The sequence below is a fragment of the Polistes dominula genome, unplaced genomic scaffold (genome assembly GCF_049000335.1).
Source record: "Polistes dominula isolate Pdom_NZ unplaced genomic scaffold, Pdom_raw_medaka contig_74, whole genome shotgun sequence".
Taxonomy (NCBI): Eukaryota; Metazoa; Arthropoda; class Insecta; order Hymenoptera; family Vespidae; genus Polistes; species Polistes dominula.
In genome coordinates, this window is record NW_028300953.1 from 1,527,868 (window position 1) to 1,547,973 (window position 20,106).

Sequence of the window (20,106 nt, forward strand, 5' to 3'; positions counted from 1 at the left end):
ATGAAAAAGAGGGGGCCTCGAGAAAATTGCGACAGAATATTTTTGTGTATTCAAAAAAGGAAAAGGGTTGTAAATGATACGTTATTGCAAAAGTTACGTGAAAAACCTTCATCGTTAATTTTTAAATTTTTATGACGATGAAGGGATTTTGAAAATTGTCTAATAAATACAAAAATCTTTGTAATGAAAAATAAATAATTGTTTTAACGAGAAAGTATCTGAAAGATGATCCAGATATAAATTTTACATTAAAAAAAATTGAATGATTTAGAATTATACCCTAAATTGTATTTAACTATTGACATCAAATAAATATACGAACAGGACAGGATCAATAACTTTAATTTTATGACAATGAAAAAGAATTTGGAAATTTCCTTAATAAATACAAAAAAGTTTTTGTAAATTATAACAAAAAAGTATTACTGTCTAACCAAAAGGTGATTTAAATATAAGTTTTACGTTAAAGAAACTTAAATCATTTACAACTACCCTAAATTGTATTAAATTATTGACATCAAACTTATATACCAACAGGGAAGGGTTAACTTTAGTTTTATGACGATGAAAGAATTGTGAAATTTGTCTAATAAATATAAAAATCTTTGTAAATGAAAAATAAATAATTAATATTAATATAATTAATATAAATTTTACGTTAAAGAAACTTAAATAATTTATAATTACCCTAAACTGTTATAAACTTTGACATCAAACTTATATTTGAACAAAGAAGGATCAATAACTTTAGTTTTATGACGATGAAGGTATTTTGAAACTTACTTAGTAAATACAAAAATATTTGTAAATGAAAAGTAAATAATTATTATAACCAAAAAATTAATCCGAATATAAATTTTATGTTAAAAAATTTAAATAAATTACAATCATCCTAAATTGTGTTAAACTATTGACATCAAACTTATATACCAACAGGGAAGCGTTAACTTTGGTTTTATGACGATGAAAGAATTGTGAAATTTGTCTAATAAATATAAAAATCTTTGTAAATGAAAAATAAATAATTAATATTAATATAATTAATATAAATTTTACATTAAAGAAACTCAAATAATTTATAATTACACTAAACTGTTATAAATTTTGACATCAAACTTATATTTGAACAAAGAAGGATCAATAACTTTAGTTTTATGACGATGAAGGTATTTTGAAATTAACTTAGTAAATGCAAAAATGTTTGTAAATGAAAAGTAAATAATTATTATAACCAAAAAATTAATCCGAATATAAATTTTATGTTAAAAAATTTAAATAAATTACAATCATCCTAAATTGTGTTAAACTATTGACATCAAACTTATATACCAACAGGGAAGGGTTAACATTAGTTTTATGACGATGAAAGAATTGTGAAATTTGTCTAATAAATATAAAAATCTTTGTAAATGAAAAATAAATAATTAATATTAATATAATTAATATAAATTTTACGTTAAAGAAACTCAAATAATTTATAATTACCCTAAATTGTATTAAACCTTTGACATTAAACTTATATTTGAACAAAGAAGGATCAATAACTTTAGTTTTATGACGATGAAGGTATTTTAAAATTTCCTTAGTAAATACAAAACTTTTGATAATAAAAAATAAATAATTGTTATAACGAGAAAGCATCCGAAAGATGATCTTAATATAAATTTTATATTAAAAAACTTAAACAATTTCTAATTGACCTAAATTGTATTAAACCATTGACATGAAACTTATATTTAAAACGATAATGATCAATAATTTGAGTTTACACAAAATCAGCAGACAGTCGCAGACAAAAAAGGAACAAAACTGAAAAAGAAAAACATAAAAGATAATAAAAAGACAAATAAGAACAAGAAAATAATAAAAATTCTTCGACATAGCAACGAAGATTTCAAAGTTTCGGTCATCTGATTCACGTGATAGACGTCATCTCGTATTAGAGGAAGATAGTTTCGAAAGATTTAAACTCGGACGAGTTCATCTTGTTAGATCTTGTAATATAAGTCCAAACGTATATACACATATATACATATATATACATACACACACAATCGTAAGTTATCGTTAGAAGATTAGAAAGTATTCCCAACGATGTGACTTTTCCATTAATAGATAAGATCTTAAACACAATCGACAACGAAACGTTTCTAATAGATTCGAAAACAACGTTATTTAACATTATTTATATAAATTAATAAATAAATAAATAAATAAATAAATAAAAATCCTAATTTTGTTATATTCATCCCATTACTTTCATTTGTTCCATTGTGGTAGGGTGGTAGGGTGGGGGAAAGAAAGGGGAAAGGTGGGGATGTAAATTAAAATTTTATTTAATTATGTTTTAATATTAATTAAATAAAATCTAATAAATAATAATTATTAATATAATAATACAAAACTAATTTATATTAAATTAATTACTGTAATAATATGTAAAATATAATATAATAAAATTTAATATTAATTACATTCAATTAATTAATTTAATATTGATTAAATAAATTAAATAAAAATAATATAATTATTTACTTAATAATTTATATAATAATTAAAAATAAATTAAACAAAAAGAAAGAATAGTAGGGGGGTTGGAAACCTTGAAAGAAACCTGCAGAAAGGATGAATGATAGAGAAAGGGTAATTGTGGAGAGTAAAAAAAAAAAGGGGGGAGGTCGATTTCAAGGTCAGACACCAGGATGCCTTCTGTTAAAGGTATCGTCGTAAATCAAGATTAAGAATTAGTTAAAGAAGAGAAACCACCATGAGGATTACTTTTTATATTGCTGATAACGAAATGAAAATAAATTTTTTTGAAAAAAATAAACAAAATATGTTTGATCGATTATGCCAGTCAAGTCAATTTAAAAACGTTTATCTGTTTCAAAGGATCGATATAATGTTTTAAATAAGAATGATAAGTGTGTGTGTGTGTGTGTGTGTGTGTGTGTGTGTGTGTGTGTGTGTGTGTGTGTGTGTACATGTGTTTTTATTTTATGTATACAATAGAATTTGATTCAATGTTTATGTCATAGATGTCAACGTTTGTAGTTGACATTACTTGTTAATAGACAGAAAGAACACACTCTCTCTCTCTCTCTCTCTCTCTCTCTCTCACACACACACACACACAGTCTGTCTTTCTTTCTCTCTTTGTCTTTCTCTTTCTCTTTTGTAAGACATTGGACAGGTGGCAGATCTAACGGTTTGCCGACACGGAATTTCTCTCGTACGAATATCTCTCATACGATAGAATCACCAAAGGATTTCCCCCTGAGTTTCAAGTTTAACCGATTGCCATATTGAGATTATTTGTTACTTTATTATTTATTTGTTATTTCCAAACAGGAAAGGTATGCTTTCACGAATTTTTAAATGTCATTTGTTAATGCATGAGTAATCGATTGCGTCAAGAAAAAATTCTGTGGTATTAATTTACGTGTAACATGTGTGTATTTATAATTGTGACAGTGGGTTCATTGTTATTAGAGAAATTTTTCGAATAATTTTATAATAGCACAAAATATTTAAAAAAATATTGAATACACGTGTATTTAATATTAGAAAGAGATTCAATGTCTTTTCAATTGTATTTTAATTGTATTGATTCAATGTATTCAATATTTTGTACTACTAGGGTTTATTCTATAATATATATTGTATTATTATTTATTATTAAATTAATAATGTTTATTAAATACGAATTGTAATATCATTTTGATAAGATGTAATACTTGTGATTAGAAATAATTAATTTTAATTCACTAAATTTAGAACTATTTAATTTATGGTATATATATATATATATATATATATATATATATATATATATATTAAAATAAAATATAATAATATATTTTAATAATATAATATATAAAAATAAAATAAATATATTAAAATACAATATAATAATATATCCTAATAATATAATATATATATATAAAAATAAAATAAATATATTAAAATAAATTAATTAAAATAAAATATAAAAAGATATATTTTAATAATAAAATATTTATAAAAATTTATTATTTAAAATATAATATATATTTTATATAAATATATATAAAAGCTATTTAAAAGCTATTTATATACTAAATAATAAATATACTAAATAATAAAAATATATATATATATATATAAAAATATTATAATAAATTAATAATATTTATTAAATACGAATTGTAATATTATTCTAATAAAACATAATACTCATGATTAGAAATAATTAATTGTAATTAACAAAATTTAGAATAATTAATTTTATGATTATATATATATATCATACTATATTATAATTTATTACGAATAATAAATGAATATGATTTATTAAATAATAATTATAATATCATTTTAATGAAACATAATACTAGTGATTAGAAATGTTTGTAGACTCTACTTTATAATATATTATTAATATTTACAAAAGATTTTTTTTTTATTTTTGGATTTTCTAATGTAGAACGTGAAATGATTAAGCACATATGTAATAACATTTCGCAATTAGATATGCTCTCGCAAGATCACGGTACTGTCATACTTCTTAAGAAAATTAGAAAAAACAATGCTATGTGTATATGACTAAGTGAAATAAGAATGCACGAATGCGGAAACAACCGAATTATTTCGTTAGTCCGATTCCTTTCCTACGTTATGGTGAAATCGTGCGAATCTTAACATCTTTCTCTAACCATAAGATATTTCAATAGTTCTAACAAATTTTCTTCGTTTTTACATTAAAATAACTCGAAGGTATCAAATATTAAACATTGAATTACATTAAACCGAAAGATCTTTGAACAAAATGTAAAAAAAAATACACCTACGTAAAATATTAAATCACTTTTCGTATGTAATAAAAATACAAACAAAATTTTTCAGAAAAAATAATCGTCCATTCATTCTCAAAAATATTTAAATGGAAAAAATAATAGAAAAAACAAACCCAAAGAATTAAATTACCTAGCAGATAGATGACACACACATATCGTAAGAAACTTTGAACAAAATGTACAAACAAAAACCACTTTTCGTATAACAAAAATACAGCAAAATTCTTCTTTAAAAAAAAAAAAAAAATAATAATCGTCTATTAATTCTCGAAGATATCGAAATAGAAAAATAAAATGAAAAAATTAGCAAGCAGTTAGATGACACACAAACACAGACACGAGGAATCCATAATCGAAAGTGAATTTAATCGAAAAGGATACAAACTAAGAATAAATTTACAATTAAATTAATTAATTAATTTCAATTGAAATTTTGTGTGAATAGAAAATTACTCACCGAAATATTCGAAATAAACAACGACGTTTACAAGATCCAAAAACCATAATTGTTCAAGAAATAATCTAAAAATATAGAAAACTATAATACGAATTCAGTTTTATACAGAAAAATATGATCGCGAATTGAGAAAAGATGTTAAAAGCAAGCAATACGTGTATACTATTAGGTAGTATACATAATACTAACAATAAGGGTTCTTTCGAAGGGTCACACATGGCTCGGTTTAGTCCGTTGGAAATGATCACGTGCCAAAACACCGGTAAGAAACATCTGCTTGTTCGTCAAAAGTGCGCCACGGCAAACGTGTTTCCATAGTTCTCGTTTCTCTCTTTCTTTATTTTCCCTTTTTTTTTTTTGTTGTGTCGTGCGCGCGCGCACACGTGCGCAATTGCGCTGCTCAGCACGATCGAGCAAAAGAAGAAAGCGACGATCGAAAATCTCGTCTTCCACGATCTGATTCCCTTCCTTTAAAATCATCACCCGTGTCCTTACACTTATCGCAAAAGATAAAATTCCAAATTTGACAAATATTTTAACGTTGAATAAAACAACAACAATATAAATAATCAGATTTCAAAATATCAAATTTATGTTGCTCTTTAAATTTCTATTTTTTTTCTCTTTTTTTGAACGTTCGTATCACGCTTCAATTATTTCTTTTGATTTTAATTTTTTCGGGTCTCTTATATTATCTTTTTCAAGATAAAACGATTAAGATAACTTTGATGCAAACGGATAATATTATTTCACTTTATTCATGAGTTTCCTGTGAATATGTATGAGTGTTTTTCTGTTTGGTGGCCCCTGAACGTATGCAACCCTTTCGCGTTTGAGTAACGATGCATAAACGGTTGCAGTGCTATAGGGGCAACATAAATTCAACTTCACAAAATTCTTCTAACGAATTGACAAAAAATATTTGAATATTAAAGTGAATAAAATAAAAATAATAAATAATATGGTTTTATATAAAAAAAAACAATTGTAAATTAATATAATAATTATAATAAAAATATAAGATTAAAAATATTCACGACGATATATGTTAGAAAAAATTCATCATCCCGCAAGTACGATTTACAGAAAGCATACACGGTTGCCGTAATATAGGAGCAACATAACCTCAATTTTAAAAAATTCTTCAACCAGAAGAATTGACAAGAAATGTTTGAATATTAAAATGTTTGAATGCAATTAAAGTAATAAATAATACGAGTACAAAATGTAAATTAATATAGAAATGATGTTTAAAATATAAGATTGAAAACGTTTATGACGATATGGTAGAAAAGATTAATCTTGCAAGCACAATTTACAAGGTAAAATTTAGAAAGCATATATCCGTTTAGTATCGAATGCTTCCGAAACTTCCTCGAAGATATTTCTTCAAGATTTCTTGAAAATTTCCTCAGACATGATTCACAATGCGAATCTTCGTGATTCTTGCTTACATACATACATGTAGTTATTTCGTAAATCTTCAATACGTTAACTAAGAATACACAATAAAAACAAGGATACATATATAAATATAACATATCACCATTACAATTATAAAACTTTTTCTTTCTGACTTTCTTCAACTATAAGATAATAGAATTAGGAATAATCATATATCATAAGAAGTGTCTGAATTTTCACATATCATTCGTACGAATAATATTTGAAAAGAATAGAAACTAGAATTTAAAAATGAATATTCGTAAAAACACAGAGACATTTTTTATTCAAATGAATACGAACGAGTTAAACGATAGAAGAAACTTTCCATGGAAAGATTTCTTTTCCATTTCTAAAGGATTCAATGTTTGCCAAAGAACGAGGACAGTGTTCTAGGATAACGAGGACATTTCTTGAAAAAGTATCAATGTGTATAATGTCATAGATATATATACGAATGCACGTGTATGTATGCATCTATGCAAGTAAGGATAAATTGTCTGAGAACAGTGTCGTTCTCATAGTAGACGAACACAAATCTTGCTACTATCATGCATGAGATTCTAGTCAAATGTCCGTAATTAATTGCAATTATAAATAATTACTATTCGAAAAGAAGAAAAAAAAAGTTAGAAACCCCCCACCACCCCACATTCGTCTCTTCTTTATTCTCAACTTGCATAACACACACAATTCTTTTGCGTATTTTTCTAGACGAACGTTTTTAGCTTTTGATTTTTTTTTTTTTGGTTTTCTTCTTGAACGACCTCGAACAATGTTCGTTCGGCCTTGCTACTGTTCGCTTGTGGTTTTTTATCTTATTGTTCGTTGTATTATATTGAACATCGTAAAAAGTTGAATGGATTTTAAAATGAAAAGGAAGTTTCGTTTAAAATGTTGAAATAATAATAATAATAATAATAATAATAATGATAATGATAATGGTTTTGTTTGAAATTTTAAGATGATCTTTTTCCTGGTGCACGTGTCACGACGAATGTAGAACGAAATAAACGTGAAACGTTACTTTAATAATAATCTTCCCCTCCCACACCCCTCATTCGAGTAGTTAAAATCGTACGACGATAATTTCCGGTAAAGTAGGTAATACGTGTTCTCACGAATGTGAAATTGCTTCTTGCGGTAAAATTGCAAACGATCTATGCAATTTTTTACTATACGAAGATTATGTTAAGGTGACAGCTCTACCAAGATATGTATATATAAATATATACATATATATATAAATATATACATATATATATATATATATATATATATATATATATATATATATATATATATATATTTATCGGATAATTTAGGTATGTTTGTAATATAAAACGAGAATTATTTTTTATATTAAAAATTATTGAAATAAATTATATCTGTTTACTTAATTAAAAAATTGAGAGGTAGAAATTTATATCTTGGAAAATTATTTAATTTATTATTATTATTATTTAAATTATTTATATTTTTTTTAATAAGAAGAATATTATATATTATTTTTAGGTTATATAGATATTATATTGATATTTTATAAATGAATATTATTAATTTGTTTATTAGTAATATTAATTATAAAATACTTAATAAAAAAAATACAAAAAAAAACAGAAATTTATATCTTAGAAAATTATTTAATTTATTATTATTATTATTTAAATATGTTAAATTATAATTATTTATTATATTATATAAATTATAATTAAATATATTATAAATTTAATATATAATTGATACAAAAATAATAAAAATTAAAATTACAAAAATATCTTAACCAACAAAATAATATAACAAATAGATAAACATAGATTTATCTATTCGTTAGAATAAATTTAATAAAATAACCTGCTTTGAGAATATTAATCTATTTGACGAGATATAATAATCAAATAATGTCATCTCAAAGAATTATCTCACATATGATGTGACGCTTTGAGAATATGGATGTTAACGAGGATTAAAATAGAAAGAACAAATAAATAAATACAGAAAAAGGAAGAAGAACAAGAAGAAGAAGAAGAAGATAAATAAAAAGAAACACTAATCGACTCCTCGAGTTCTCGAGGTAATATCGCAATTACGATTCGCATCTTTCCTCTTGTCTTTCCGTCCATCTCTAACGGTAGCAACGACTAATAACTGTGTAGTATTAAAATCTTTCTCTTTCTCTCCTTTACTATTTCTAACTTAAGCAAACTCCTCCCAAGAAACATCATTTTACTGATATATACACCTAATCGTCTTAGGTAAAATACTATACGTTTCTCCCTCACATGCAATTATTTGTATTAATAATACATTACCGCACCTAGAAAAAGGATCGTCATAATTTTCTATCTATTTTATTGTCATGTATTAGGTCGAGTTATAAGTAACTTCCAAGGTAACTATGTATTGGGTTGTTCGGAAAGTTCATGCCAATTTTTGGTAGGTGGCACAAAGTTCTTTTGCTAAAAAAACCTGAAAAGTTTTGGAAAGAAGTATGGTGGGTAGAGGTAAGGAGTATCATCTGTATATATGAAAAGTGTCCGTCGAAATGCATTCAATTAGGGTGGCGCCACATTAGCATCAGCGACAACTTTTCACAACACAAATTTTACCCATAACTGTTTTGTTATTCACATACTTTTTCATACAATTAAATGATAAAAAATCAATAAACGTACTATTTACAGTTGACGAAATGAAATTACTCTAGCTACACGTTTTCTCATAATAATTCTTTAAGGTTATATTTACTACATTATTTTGTACTACGCAAGTAGTTGAAATTTTTAATAATTTACTACTTTAGAGTCGCCAATAATATTACATTTTTTAACTCAGCATACTTCAATTCGTTTACAATTGCTACATTCATACCATATCTTTTGTCTACACCAGCGCCATTCTGGAAGGTTTTTGAACTGTTATTTATAGCATACGCTGGACACTTTTTCAAATTTTCTCCCATATGAGATGATACTCCTTACCTTTACCTTCCATAAAAGGAAGAAATTTTGAAGTTAATCTTAAAGATGAAGAAAGGTTGTTAAATCACTGTATAGATCACTGTATAGATGAGGATTCAGTTAGTTTTCTTTCAATTTTTTTATGTAGTCAATGTTACATTTAACCATTTCTCTTAACCTCTCGAATGGATAGTAAAAAGTGCATGTTCGACATGTAATGCTTTAAGAATTTAAACAAGGCAATTGTACTAAGAAGGCAACTACAAAAATATGCAGCATATACAGTGCAGGACTGATAACTGATAGGACAGTCAGAAATTGGTTTGTAAAATTCCGTTCTGGAGATACAACCTTAAAAGACGAACCAAGTGCAGGACGTTTTTCCAACTTTGACAAACCTTTTAAAGGTATCATTGGAACAAAATCCAATAGATACATGCAACAGATGCAAAGAATACAAAAAAACTTCAAGAAAAGTGTCCTGCACTTATCAGTGACAGAAATGCCATTGTTTGTCTCATTAAAAACGAAAGTTATTTATGACTCTACCTAATATTTATTACATTCGACAACAAAAAGAAATGTTTGTATAAGAACGTGGACAAGTATGCAGTTATATTATGTTCAGGGTTGTCAAACTACTACTTGGTGGCGGAAATGCAACGCGTTGCATGTTGAATAAAGGGACGTAGAACGTTGACTGCAGTATACACATGCAGCCATCTGCAATTTACGCTTTTGCCAAGCTCGTTTCACCGCTCCTTAAGGCAGGCGTGGCACCAAGCCACAAACTTAAGTCTCGCACCTATCTCTTCAGTGTTACTATACTAGAATTTAGATTCGCATGAACGCGACTATAATCTTAAATACTATGAAACCGAGCTCGAGTAAACTCAACAAATTTTTACATTCGTCAAACAATTGTTATTTAACAAACAATTGAAAGTTATGTCAATTTTAATGTTAATTAATTAATTATATTTACTATTGTAATTTTACGTTTAACTTCTCATTAAAAAAAAATTACAAAAAAATGTGAACTTGTGTGCAATTTTTAAAATAATTTGTTCGTTATAATAATTCAAATTGAAATTCTTGAAATTTTCCGTAATAGGTCAATTATGTCCTTGAATTTTACTGTTGTAATTTGTTTTATATTACGGTAGCTAACTTGATTTTTTTTTGGAAAATGGAGTTAGACCATTTTCAAAATAAATGGCTCTACTAAAGAAGATCAAACATAACCTAATACAAACGTATTAGAAATAAATGCCATGATTACGCCTTATCTGGCTTAATTTCCTTCATAGTAAGTTCATACGTCATTCCTTCGTTGGAGGTTCCTTTGAAATCGTGTCAGCGTTCTTAATTGCCATGAGGAGGTGGAGGAGGTGGACGTATAAAGCGTGGTACGGTTCGTTTTGCCTTTCATACTTAATAAGACGAGACAAGCGCGTAACGACGCCTATCTAAGCAAGATCTGTGGAACTCCATACTGTTGGACTCGTTTAACTTCATTATAACACGAATTTTAATCATTCTGTACGAATTCTTCTCTTATCATTCAAATTGTTTCATCAAATATTTTGAAACACAACAAAATTAATCTATTTGCTGTAATCATTGGTTTTTTATACAATACGAATGTTCATAATTGAATTTTTATGTTTAGGGTTTGTTTTTTAAAACAAATTTAATTATTTTCATTAAATTTGACATTTATACCATTGTAATTGTTACATTTAGTATTTTAAAATCAAATTGTTTCATCAAATACTTTGAAACACAAAAGAAAATACAAAGAAATTAATCAATTTCCAATAATCATTGGTTTTTTATGCAATACGAATGTTCATAATTGCATTAATATGTTCAGGGTTTGTCTTTTAAAACAAATCTAATCCTTTTAATTAAATTTGACATTTATCACATTGTAATTGTTACATTTAGTATTTTAAAAGTAAAATAATTTATTTCTAATTTCTATCTGCAATTGAATTTTTATGAAAACGTTCATAACTGTAAGGTTATGTTTAAAGTTAGGGTTCATTGATTGTAATACAAGGTTAGTACTACTCTAATCATACTAATACGTTCATTGAAAACGTCAAAATGTCAAAATGATGAATTTATCAATTTTTAATAATCAATGTTTCATTTTATTCAACAAAAGTGTTCAAAGTTAGTGTTCATTGATTATTCTTGTCATACTAATCGTTTCATTGATTATGTTTAAAGTTAGGGTTCATTGATTGTAATATAAATTTAGTACTACTCTAATCATACTAATCGTTTCATTTTCCAATTTAAAATGTCAAAATGATGAATTTATGAATTTTTAATAATCAATGTTTCATTTTATTCAACAAAAGTGTTCAAAGTTAGTGTTCATTGATTATTCTTGTCATACTAATCGTTTCATTGATTATGTTTAAAGTTAGGGTTCATTGATTGTAATACAAATTTAGTACTACTCTAATCATACAAATCATTTCATTGAAAATGTCAAAATGATGAATTTATGAATTCTTAATAGTCAATGTTTTATTATAAATGTAATGTATGTATGTAATAAATAAATACCAATAAGTACCAAATGGTATCAAAGTATCAATGGTATATAATATATACTTAATTTATAAATAATTAACAATACTAATTAAAAACCTGTAAAAAAATAGATATACAACTAGAAATAACAAAAAATAATACTAAAAACAACAAACTTAAATGCTACTTATACAATAATGTATAAGGAAACTTTTAAATCATTCAATATAAATAGGAAAACCCATATGAATCGAATAAAACCTGCTAAACCGAATAACCACAAAAGGAAAATATAATAATAATAATAATAATAATAATGATAATGATAATAATAAGTTGATGGAAAGGAACGTACGTTAAAATGTTCTTCGTTGAACTTTTACGTAAAACAGGAAATCGAGTAACTCAACTGCATTTCTAATTCTAATCTTAAGTACACATGGTAGTTATCGTTAGTGATATAAAATTGCTAATATAATTGTTTTTAAATACATATACATATATATATATACAAAATGAATCATGTTACAAGATTAGAGTAAGATTTGAGAGTTGAGTAAATGATTGAGATCTTTTTTTCTGTTTGTTTTTGTAGGTTAGGAAAAATATACTGTAAAACTTTCTTCGTTAACGGTTATATTATAATAAATAAAACAGGAAGAAGAAGAAGAAGAAGAGGAAGAAGAAGAAGCGAGAGGACAATTAAACGTTAACGGTTTCAAATCGAGCCTCTTACTTGGTCTTATATACGAGTTTTAAAACTTGTAGCAAACATAAAGCTTGGAAACTGGATTTTATATTTAAAGTAGAATCAAGTGAAGATAACATCGTGGGACAATGTAGAACACGTTACATGGACAATGAACATAAAAGGCATTCTTTATATTTATTCTTTTCTTTTATTCTATTTCTCTTTCTTTTTTTTGTTAAATTCCGTTGAATTATTGTCAAATACAAAGAGAGGAGAAAGGTAAACAAATTAGGTGAAGTGAATTTGTTGAACTATTTTTTTCTTTTTCTCTTCTTCTTTTTTATTTTGTTTTCTCTATATGTTGTTCATACAAAAAGATGAACAAGAAGAAGAAGAAGATGATGATGAAGTTTAAAAAAAAGAAGAAGAAGTAGAAGAAAATGTATGAAAAAAAATAAACAGAAAAAAAAGAAGAAAAAATATTTAAAAAATAAAAATAAAAATAAAAAGAAGAAGAAGAAGAAAATCTATGAAAAAGAAATTAAAAGGAAGAAGAAGAAGAAGATTAGAATAAGATTTGAAAATTTAGCAAATGATTGGGATCTTTTTTTTGTTTGTTTTTGTAGGTTAGGACAAATGTACTGTAAAACTTTCTTCGTTAACGGTTATATTATAATAAATAAAACAGAAAGAAGAAGAAAAAGAGGAAGAAGAAGAAGAAGTGAGAGGACAAAAAGAAGAAGAAGAAGAAGAAGACAAAATATTTAAAAAAAATAAAAGGGAAAAGAAGAAGAAATATTTAAAAAATAAAAAGAAGAAGAAAAAGAAGAAGACAAAATATTTAAAAAAAATAAAAGGGAAAAGAAGAAGAAATATTTAAAAAATAAAAAGAAGAAGAAAAAGAAGAAGACAAAATATTTAAAAAATAAAAATTAAAAAAAGAAGAAGAAAATCTATGAAAAAAAAATTAAAAAGAAGAAGAAGATTAGAATAAGATTTAAGAATTAAGCAAATAACTAAGATCTTTTTTTTGTTTGTTTTTATAGGTTAGGACAAATGTACTGTAAAACTTTCTTTGTTAACGGTTATATTATAATAAATAAAACAGGAAGAAGAAGAAGAAGAAGATGAAGAAAATGTATAAAAAAAAAAAGTAAGAAGAAGAAGAAGAAGAAGAAGAAGAAGAAAATGCATTAAAAAAATTAAAAAAAGAAGAAGAAGAAGGAAATGTATTAAAAAAAAAAAAGATGAAAAGAAGAAGAAGAATAAGAAGAAGATAAGATTCGATGGGTAATTTCGTTCGAACGCATGGAATGCAATAACATGCGATAGGTTTTCTCTTAAACACAAGACCATCGATATCCTCGGAACGAAGAGAATTCATTGGTAGATACATTTGTAACGCGTAGGACGTTTATATTCCACTTGTTCGTTGATTCGTTCCTTCGTTCTTTCGTTCTTGCTATGCAATGTGCTTTGATCTTGCTATTCAACTACGATTCCCATTTTACTTTTACCTCAACACGTCCTTCGTATATTACGAATCCGTAATTCAACGAAGGAAGTAACAGAACAATCGAGAGAGAATTATTTTGATCTTTTATTTTGAAACGTGTTAGTTAGTTGTATAAATCGATTTCAAAAAAGATATAATTAAAAGATTTATTTATTTTTTCTTTTTTTTTTTCTTTTTTGATCAATCATCACAGGTTTTTATCCAAATTAAGAATTAATTTGGATTTTATTATAAAATTCAAAACATATATTAATCTTTATTCGTAATTATGAATGAAGTGGTTAAACGAGAACGTTATCTTTTTATTTTAGAAATTATCTTGAATGATTTGTCGATATAGGTATACAAGTGTAGATAAATTGAGAATATCAGTTTGAAAATATTTAATGTTGATTGATGATCTTATATTACGATTTCAAATAAATTTTAACTATGTAATATGAATCTGTAATTAATGAAATAAAAATAAAAAAAAGTTACAAGAGTTAAAAAAAAAAAAAAAAAACACTTCTTATCTTTTATTTTAGAAATTATCTTTGATTGATGTATCGATAGATAAATTGAGTTATATCAGTTTTAATGTTTATTTATGGTTTCGTAACTAAATTTAGATATGAATTTCAACTTTATAGTAGGAATTTGTGATTCATGAAAAAATAATGAGAAGATTCTTATCTTTTATTTTTAAAAATAATCTTAATTGATTTGTCAATAGATATATTGAGAATATCACTTTTATTGATAGTTATTTGGTCTTGTATTTAAACTTGAATTGACTTTTAATTTTGTAGAACAAATTCGTAATTTTTTAATAATGATAATTAATTTTTTAGTATTCGTACAAATTAGTTTTATAAATTAGACTTTTAATTAATTTAATTAAATATATTATATATTATAATAATATATAATTATAATATATTATATACATTAATTAGTATATTTATTTTAATTAAGGAATTAAAATAAATTACATTTAATTAAAATAAATACTAAAATTAAAATAATTAAAATTATATTTTAATTTATTATTTAATTTAATTTTTATTTTAATAATATATTTATTAATTATTAATAATTAATTTAATTACATTGCTAATTTAATTAAATATTAAATTAATAATAAAATTGTAATTAAATATAATTTAAATAAATATTTTTACGTAAAATTAAATCAAATTAAGACAAATTTAAAAATTCAATTTTAAATTAATAATTTAATAATGTAAAATACATCAAAACACAAAAAAGAAAAATAAAATATGTCTATCAATTTAAACTTAAGAACGTTGACCTTACAATACATGAATAAAGAAACGATTTGAATTCTAATAGAAAATTAAATAGAATTTTAAATAGAATGAGAAAAAGAAAATAAGAAAAAAAGAGAGAGAGAGAGATATAGAGATAAATAGAGAAGCCGGGTAACAGCTGCAGCTTTTTTTTTTTAAATGGTTAAAAAGCTGACTCACCTGTTCTTGCGTGGCAGTGTCGTAATAGCCATGTTCAAGGACCCCTCGTAACGAGCGGTGTCCTTTTTCGATCTCCTAGGAAGATCCACGCAGGTACCCTGCGTGAAACTGTAAGTTCTTCTTTTCTTAAGGCACAACATCCTTCCAGCTAATTTTTCTTATTTCTTCGTTAACTTAAATTACGATCCTCTAACGATCCACCACCATCACCTTCATCGTCCAAACGTTTCGATAGTTTTTTCTTGTTTCAATTGATTTATGTTTCTACATCAAGAAGGACGATTCGATGATCTGTCGATCTTGATTTTTTCCTTTTGATGATTACTCGATCTGAAGCACTGATTATAATTCGAAGTATATCAATAAATTATATTTTTGTATAAAAAAAAAACATTCATTCAATGATTACAGTTAAATATCTCGTAATTTTTGTAATGTATACACTTTGATTTTTTATTTAGGGAAGAAAGGGAAGAATTTAGGTTAGATTAGGGATAAAATAAAAAATAAATAAATTTTAAATAAATAAAAATTCAAATAAAGCATTCACTCAATGATTACAGTCAATCAAATCTCATGCAATTTTTGTTATAAAAACTTTGAGGAAAAAAGTTAGGTTAGATTAGAAATAAAAATTAAAAAAATAAATAAATTTTAAATAATCGATATTCGATATTAATATTCGGAAAAAAGTTAGGTTAGATTAGGGATAAAAAAAGAAATAAATAAATTGTAAATAAACTAAATAAACGATATTCGAATAAAACATTCATTCAAATATTACAGTCAATCAAATATCTTGCAATTTTTGTCAAATACAGTTCGAATTTTTATTTAGGGGAAAGGGAGGATATGAAGGGAGCAAAGGGAAGAAGTTAGGTTAAATTAGGGATGAGAAAGTAAATAAATAAATTTTAAATAAACGATATTCGAAAATAACATTCACTCAATTATTACAGTCAATGAAATATCTTGCAATTTTTGTCAAATACAGTTCGAATTTTTATTTAGGGAAAAGGGAGGATATGAAGGGAGCAAAGGGAAGAAGTTAGGTTAAATTAGGGATGAAAAAGTAAATAAATAAATTTTAAATAAACGATATTCGAAAATAATATTCACTTAATTATTACAGTTAATCAAATATCTTGCAATTTTCGTTATACACACTTTGAATTTGTATTTTGGAGAGAAAGAGGGAGATAATGGGGACAAGGGGAAGGAATTAGGTTAAATTAGTGATAAAAGAAAAATAAATAAACTGTAAATATAACTAAAAATCAAAAATACATTCAATGATTACAGTCAATCAACAAATCTCATGCAATTTTCGTTATACACACTTTGAATTTGTATTTTGGAGAGAAAGAGGGAGATAATGGGGACAAGGGGAAGGAATTAGGTTAAATTAGTGATAAAAGAAAAATAAATAAACTGTAAATATAACTAAAAATCAAAAATACATTCAATGATTACAGTCAATCAACAAATCTCATGCAATTTTCGTTATACACACTTTGAATTTGTATTTCGGAGAGAAAGAGGGAGATAATGGGGACAAGGGGAAGGAATTAGGTTAAATTAGTGATAAAAGAAAAATAAATAAACTGTAAATATAATTAAAAATCGAAAGTACATTCGATAATTACAGTCAATCAACAAAACTCACGCAATTTTCGTTATACACACTTTGAATTTGTATTTAAAGAAGTAGAGGGGAGATTATGGGGACAAGGGGAAAGTATTAGGTCAGATTAGAGATAAAAAATAAATCTAAATAAATTTTAAATAAACAATATTGAAAAGTACATTCGATGATTACAGTCAATCAACAAATCTCACGCAATTTTCCTTGAAACACTTTGACTTCTTATTATGGGACTGAACTGATAGGGGCAAGGGGAAGGAATTAGACAAGATTAGGGATGAGTGAACAAACAAAAAAACAAATGTTCAAATGAAATGGGGGATGTGTTTAGACGCGTGTCGAGGCGCGTGTCGAGACGCGACCTCGGAAAGAAGACCCGCGAGAACCTCTCGTCAGGCTCGTAGCAAAGTTATAACTGTACTGAACTCGGTTAGCCGTCGGGATCTTACACGACGAGAACACGAATGCGCTCCGGTGATAATGACCCCCACAAAAATGACGATGCCATAATCATCACCATCATAATCATAATCATCATCATAATAATCGTCGTCATTTTGACTTCAAACGGTTTGTCTCACTCCTCGAATTCATTTTTTTTTTTTACGTTCCCCACACTCACCTCTCTTGTCCCCTCATCCGTCCCTCACCTGACCATCGTCATCATTTCTAACAACTTCATTCTAACTCACTTTTTTTTTACCTCTACCTTGATCTGACTCTCTTCAACTTTCTCTACAATGTTTTTCTTTTATTTCTTTTTTTTTTTTGCTTCCAGATCAATTTTCATACTCATGTGAATAAGAAAAATAAAAATGAAAGGAAATGAAATTGGATAGAAGTTAATATAAATGTTTATATATATATGGATATATGTGTGTGTTTTATTGAAGTAAAAAAAAAATGATCTATTGATCTATCTCAATTGATTAAGAAAAAGAAATACCTACATATAAATCGATATTCAAGTAAGGTGTATATAGTTGTTGGGTAAAGCGGAAATGTGCGATCGAGTGTAAGATATATACATGTGTATGTGTGTATGTGTGTATACAAACGAATACATAAATGAGAAGAGATACGAGACGGTCCTGTTAAGGCACGCGCGTTCGATCGCCGCCAGGCGCAACCTGTTGCATCTGGTTGATGTTCAAGTATGTATAAATGTGTGTGTGTGTGTGTATGTGTGTGTGTGAGTGAGTGAAAGAGTGAAAAAGAGAAAGAAAGATACGTAGATCGAAGATCTCGCGCAGAGGGAAAGACGTACGGTAATGTCGTGAACTTCAGAAGTCCGCGTCCGTCCGGTGCAGGGAAGCACAAGTGCAGTTATGTTGCACTGACCGCTAAGAACTGGCGAACACCACCACCACCACCACCACCACCATCACCATTCGCAGGACCATCGTTAAAGCCTCCTCTCTGTTGCCATGCAATGCGACCGACCGTCTGACCAAAACAGTGGGAATGAGCTTTCCTTCCTTACCTATTCTCCCTACCACCACCCACTTTCATTCTCTCTAATCGAAATTGTTTATTATGGAATTTTGTTATATTATTTATGTATTTGACTTATCAAGGAAGTTTTGTAACGATTTTATTTTGATTTCATTGGAATAGGTTTCTTTTTTGTGGTTATGATGATAATGATGATGATGATGATGATGATGTTTTGTTAAAAAAAAAATATGTCTATCAATTTTTCGAACAATTTAACATTTTATTTAATTAAATATTAATTAAATAAAATTAATTATTTAGATAATTTATATTAATTATATAATTATTATCAATTAATTAATTAATTATTATATTATATATTAATCAAATATAATATTATTATTAATATATTAATATTTTGTATGTGATATATATATATATATATTTAATAATATAATATAATTATAATTTAATTGGAATTTATTAAATTAAAAGAATATTAAATTTTTTTAATTTAAACTTTGGGTTAATAAATAAATTCAAATTTGCTATATTTATAAATACAAAATGATTATCTTCAAATATTTTTTTTATATCGATACGAATTTTTTTTTAGGTTAACTTCAATAAATATATTATATTGGAGAATTTATTAGATTAAAAGAATATTAAATTTTTTTATTTAAACTTTGGATTAATAACTATATATTCGAATTTATTATATTTATAAATACAAAATGATTATCTTCAAATATTTGTTTCATATCGATATATCAATTATTTTTAGATTAACCTAAATAAAGATATATATTGGAATTTATTATATTGAAAGTATATTAAATTGCTATCTCGAATTTTTATTGCTTAAATTCATAGGAAAAATTTTTTCAACAATACTAATAAGTATTTTCAAATTTATTACACTTATAAATATAAAATGATTATCTTCAAATATTTGTTTCATATCGATACGAATTTTTATTGGAATTTATTATATTAAAAGAATACCTATTAAATTGTTATCTGGAATTTTTGTTGCTTAAATTTGCACACATAATTTTTTTAGATAAATTTAATAAATAAATTCGAATTTATTATAA

At 25.6% G+C, this 20,106-nt stretch overlaps 1 protein-coding gene across 1 annotated transcript in view; it reads right to left on the reverse strand.

Annotated features, from left to right (window-relative positions):
- Positions 1-20,106, reverse strand: part of LOC107064400 (uncharacterized) — a 93,212-nt gene that overhangs the window by 64,668 nt on the left and 8,438 nt on the right. The window contains 1 exon segment of the mRNA XM_089172494.1: positions 15,925-16,262. Within this exon segment, the coding sequence (XP_089028620.1) occupies positions 15,925-16,064 (140 nt within the window). The 5' untranslated portion in view covers positions 16,065-16,262.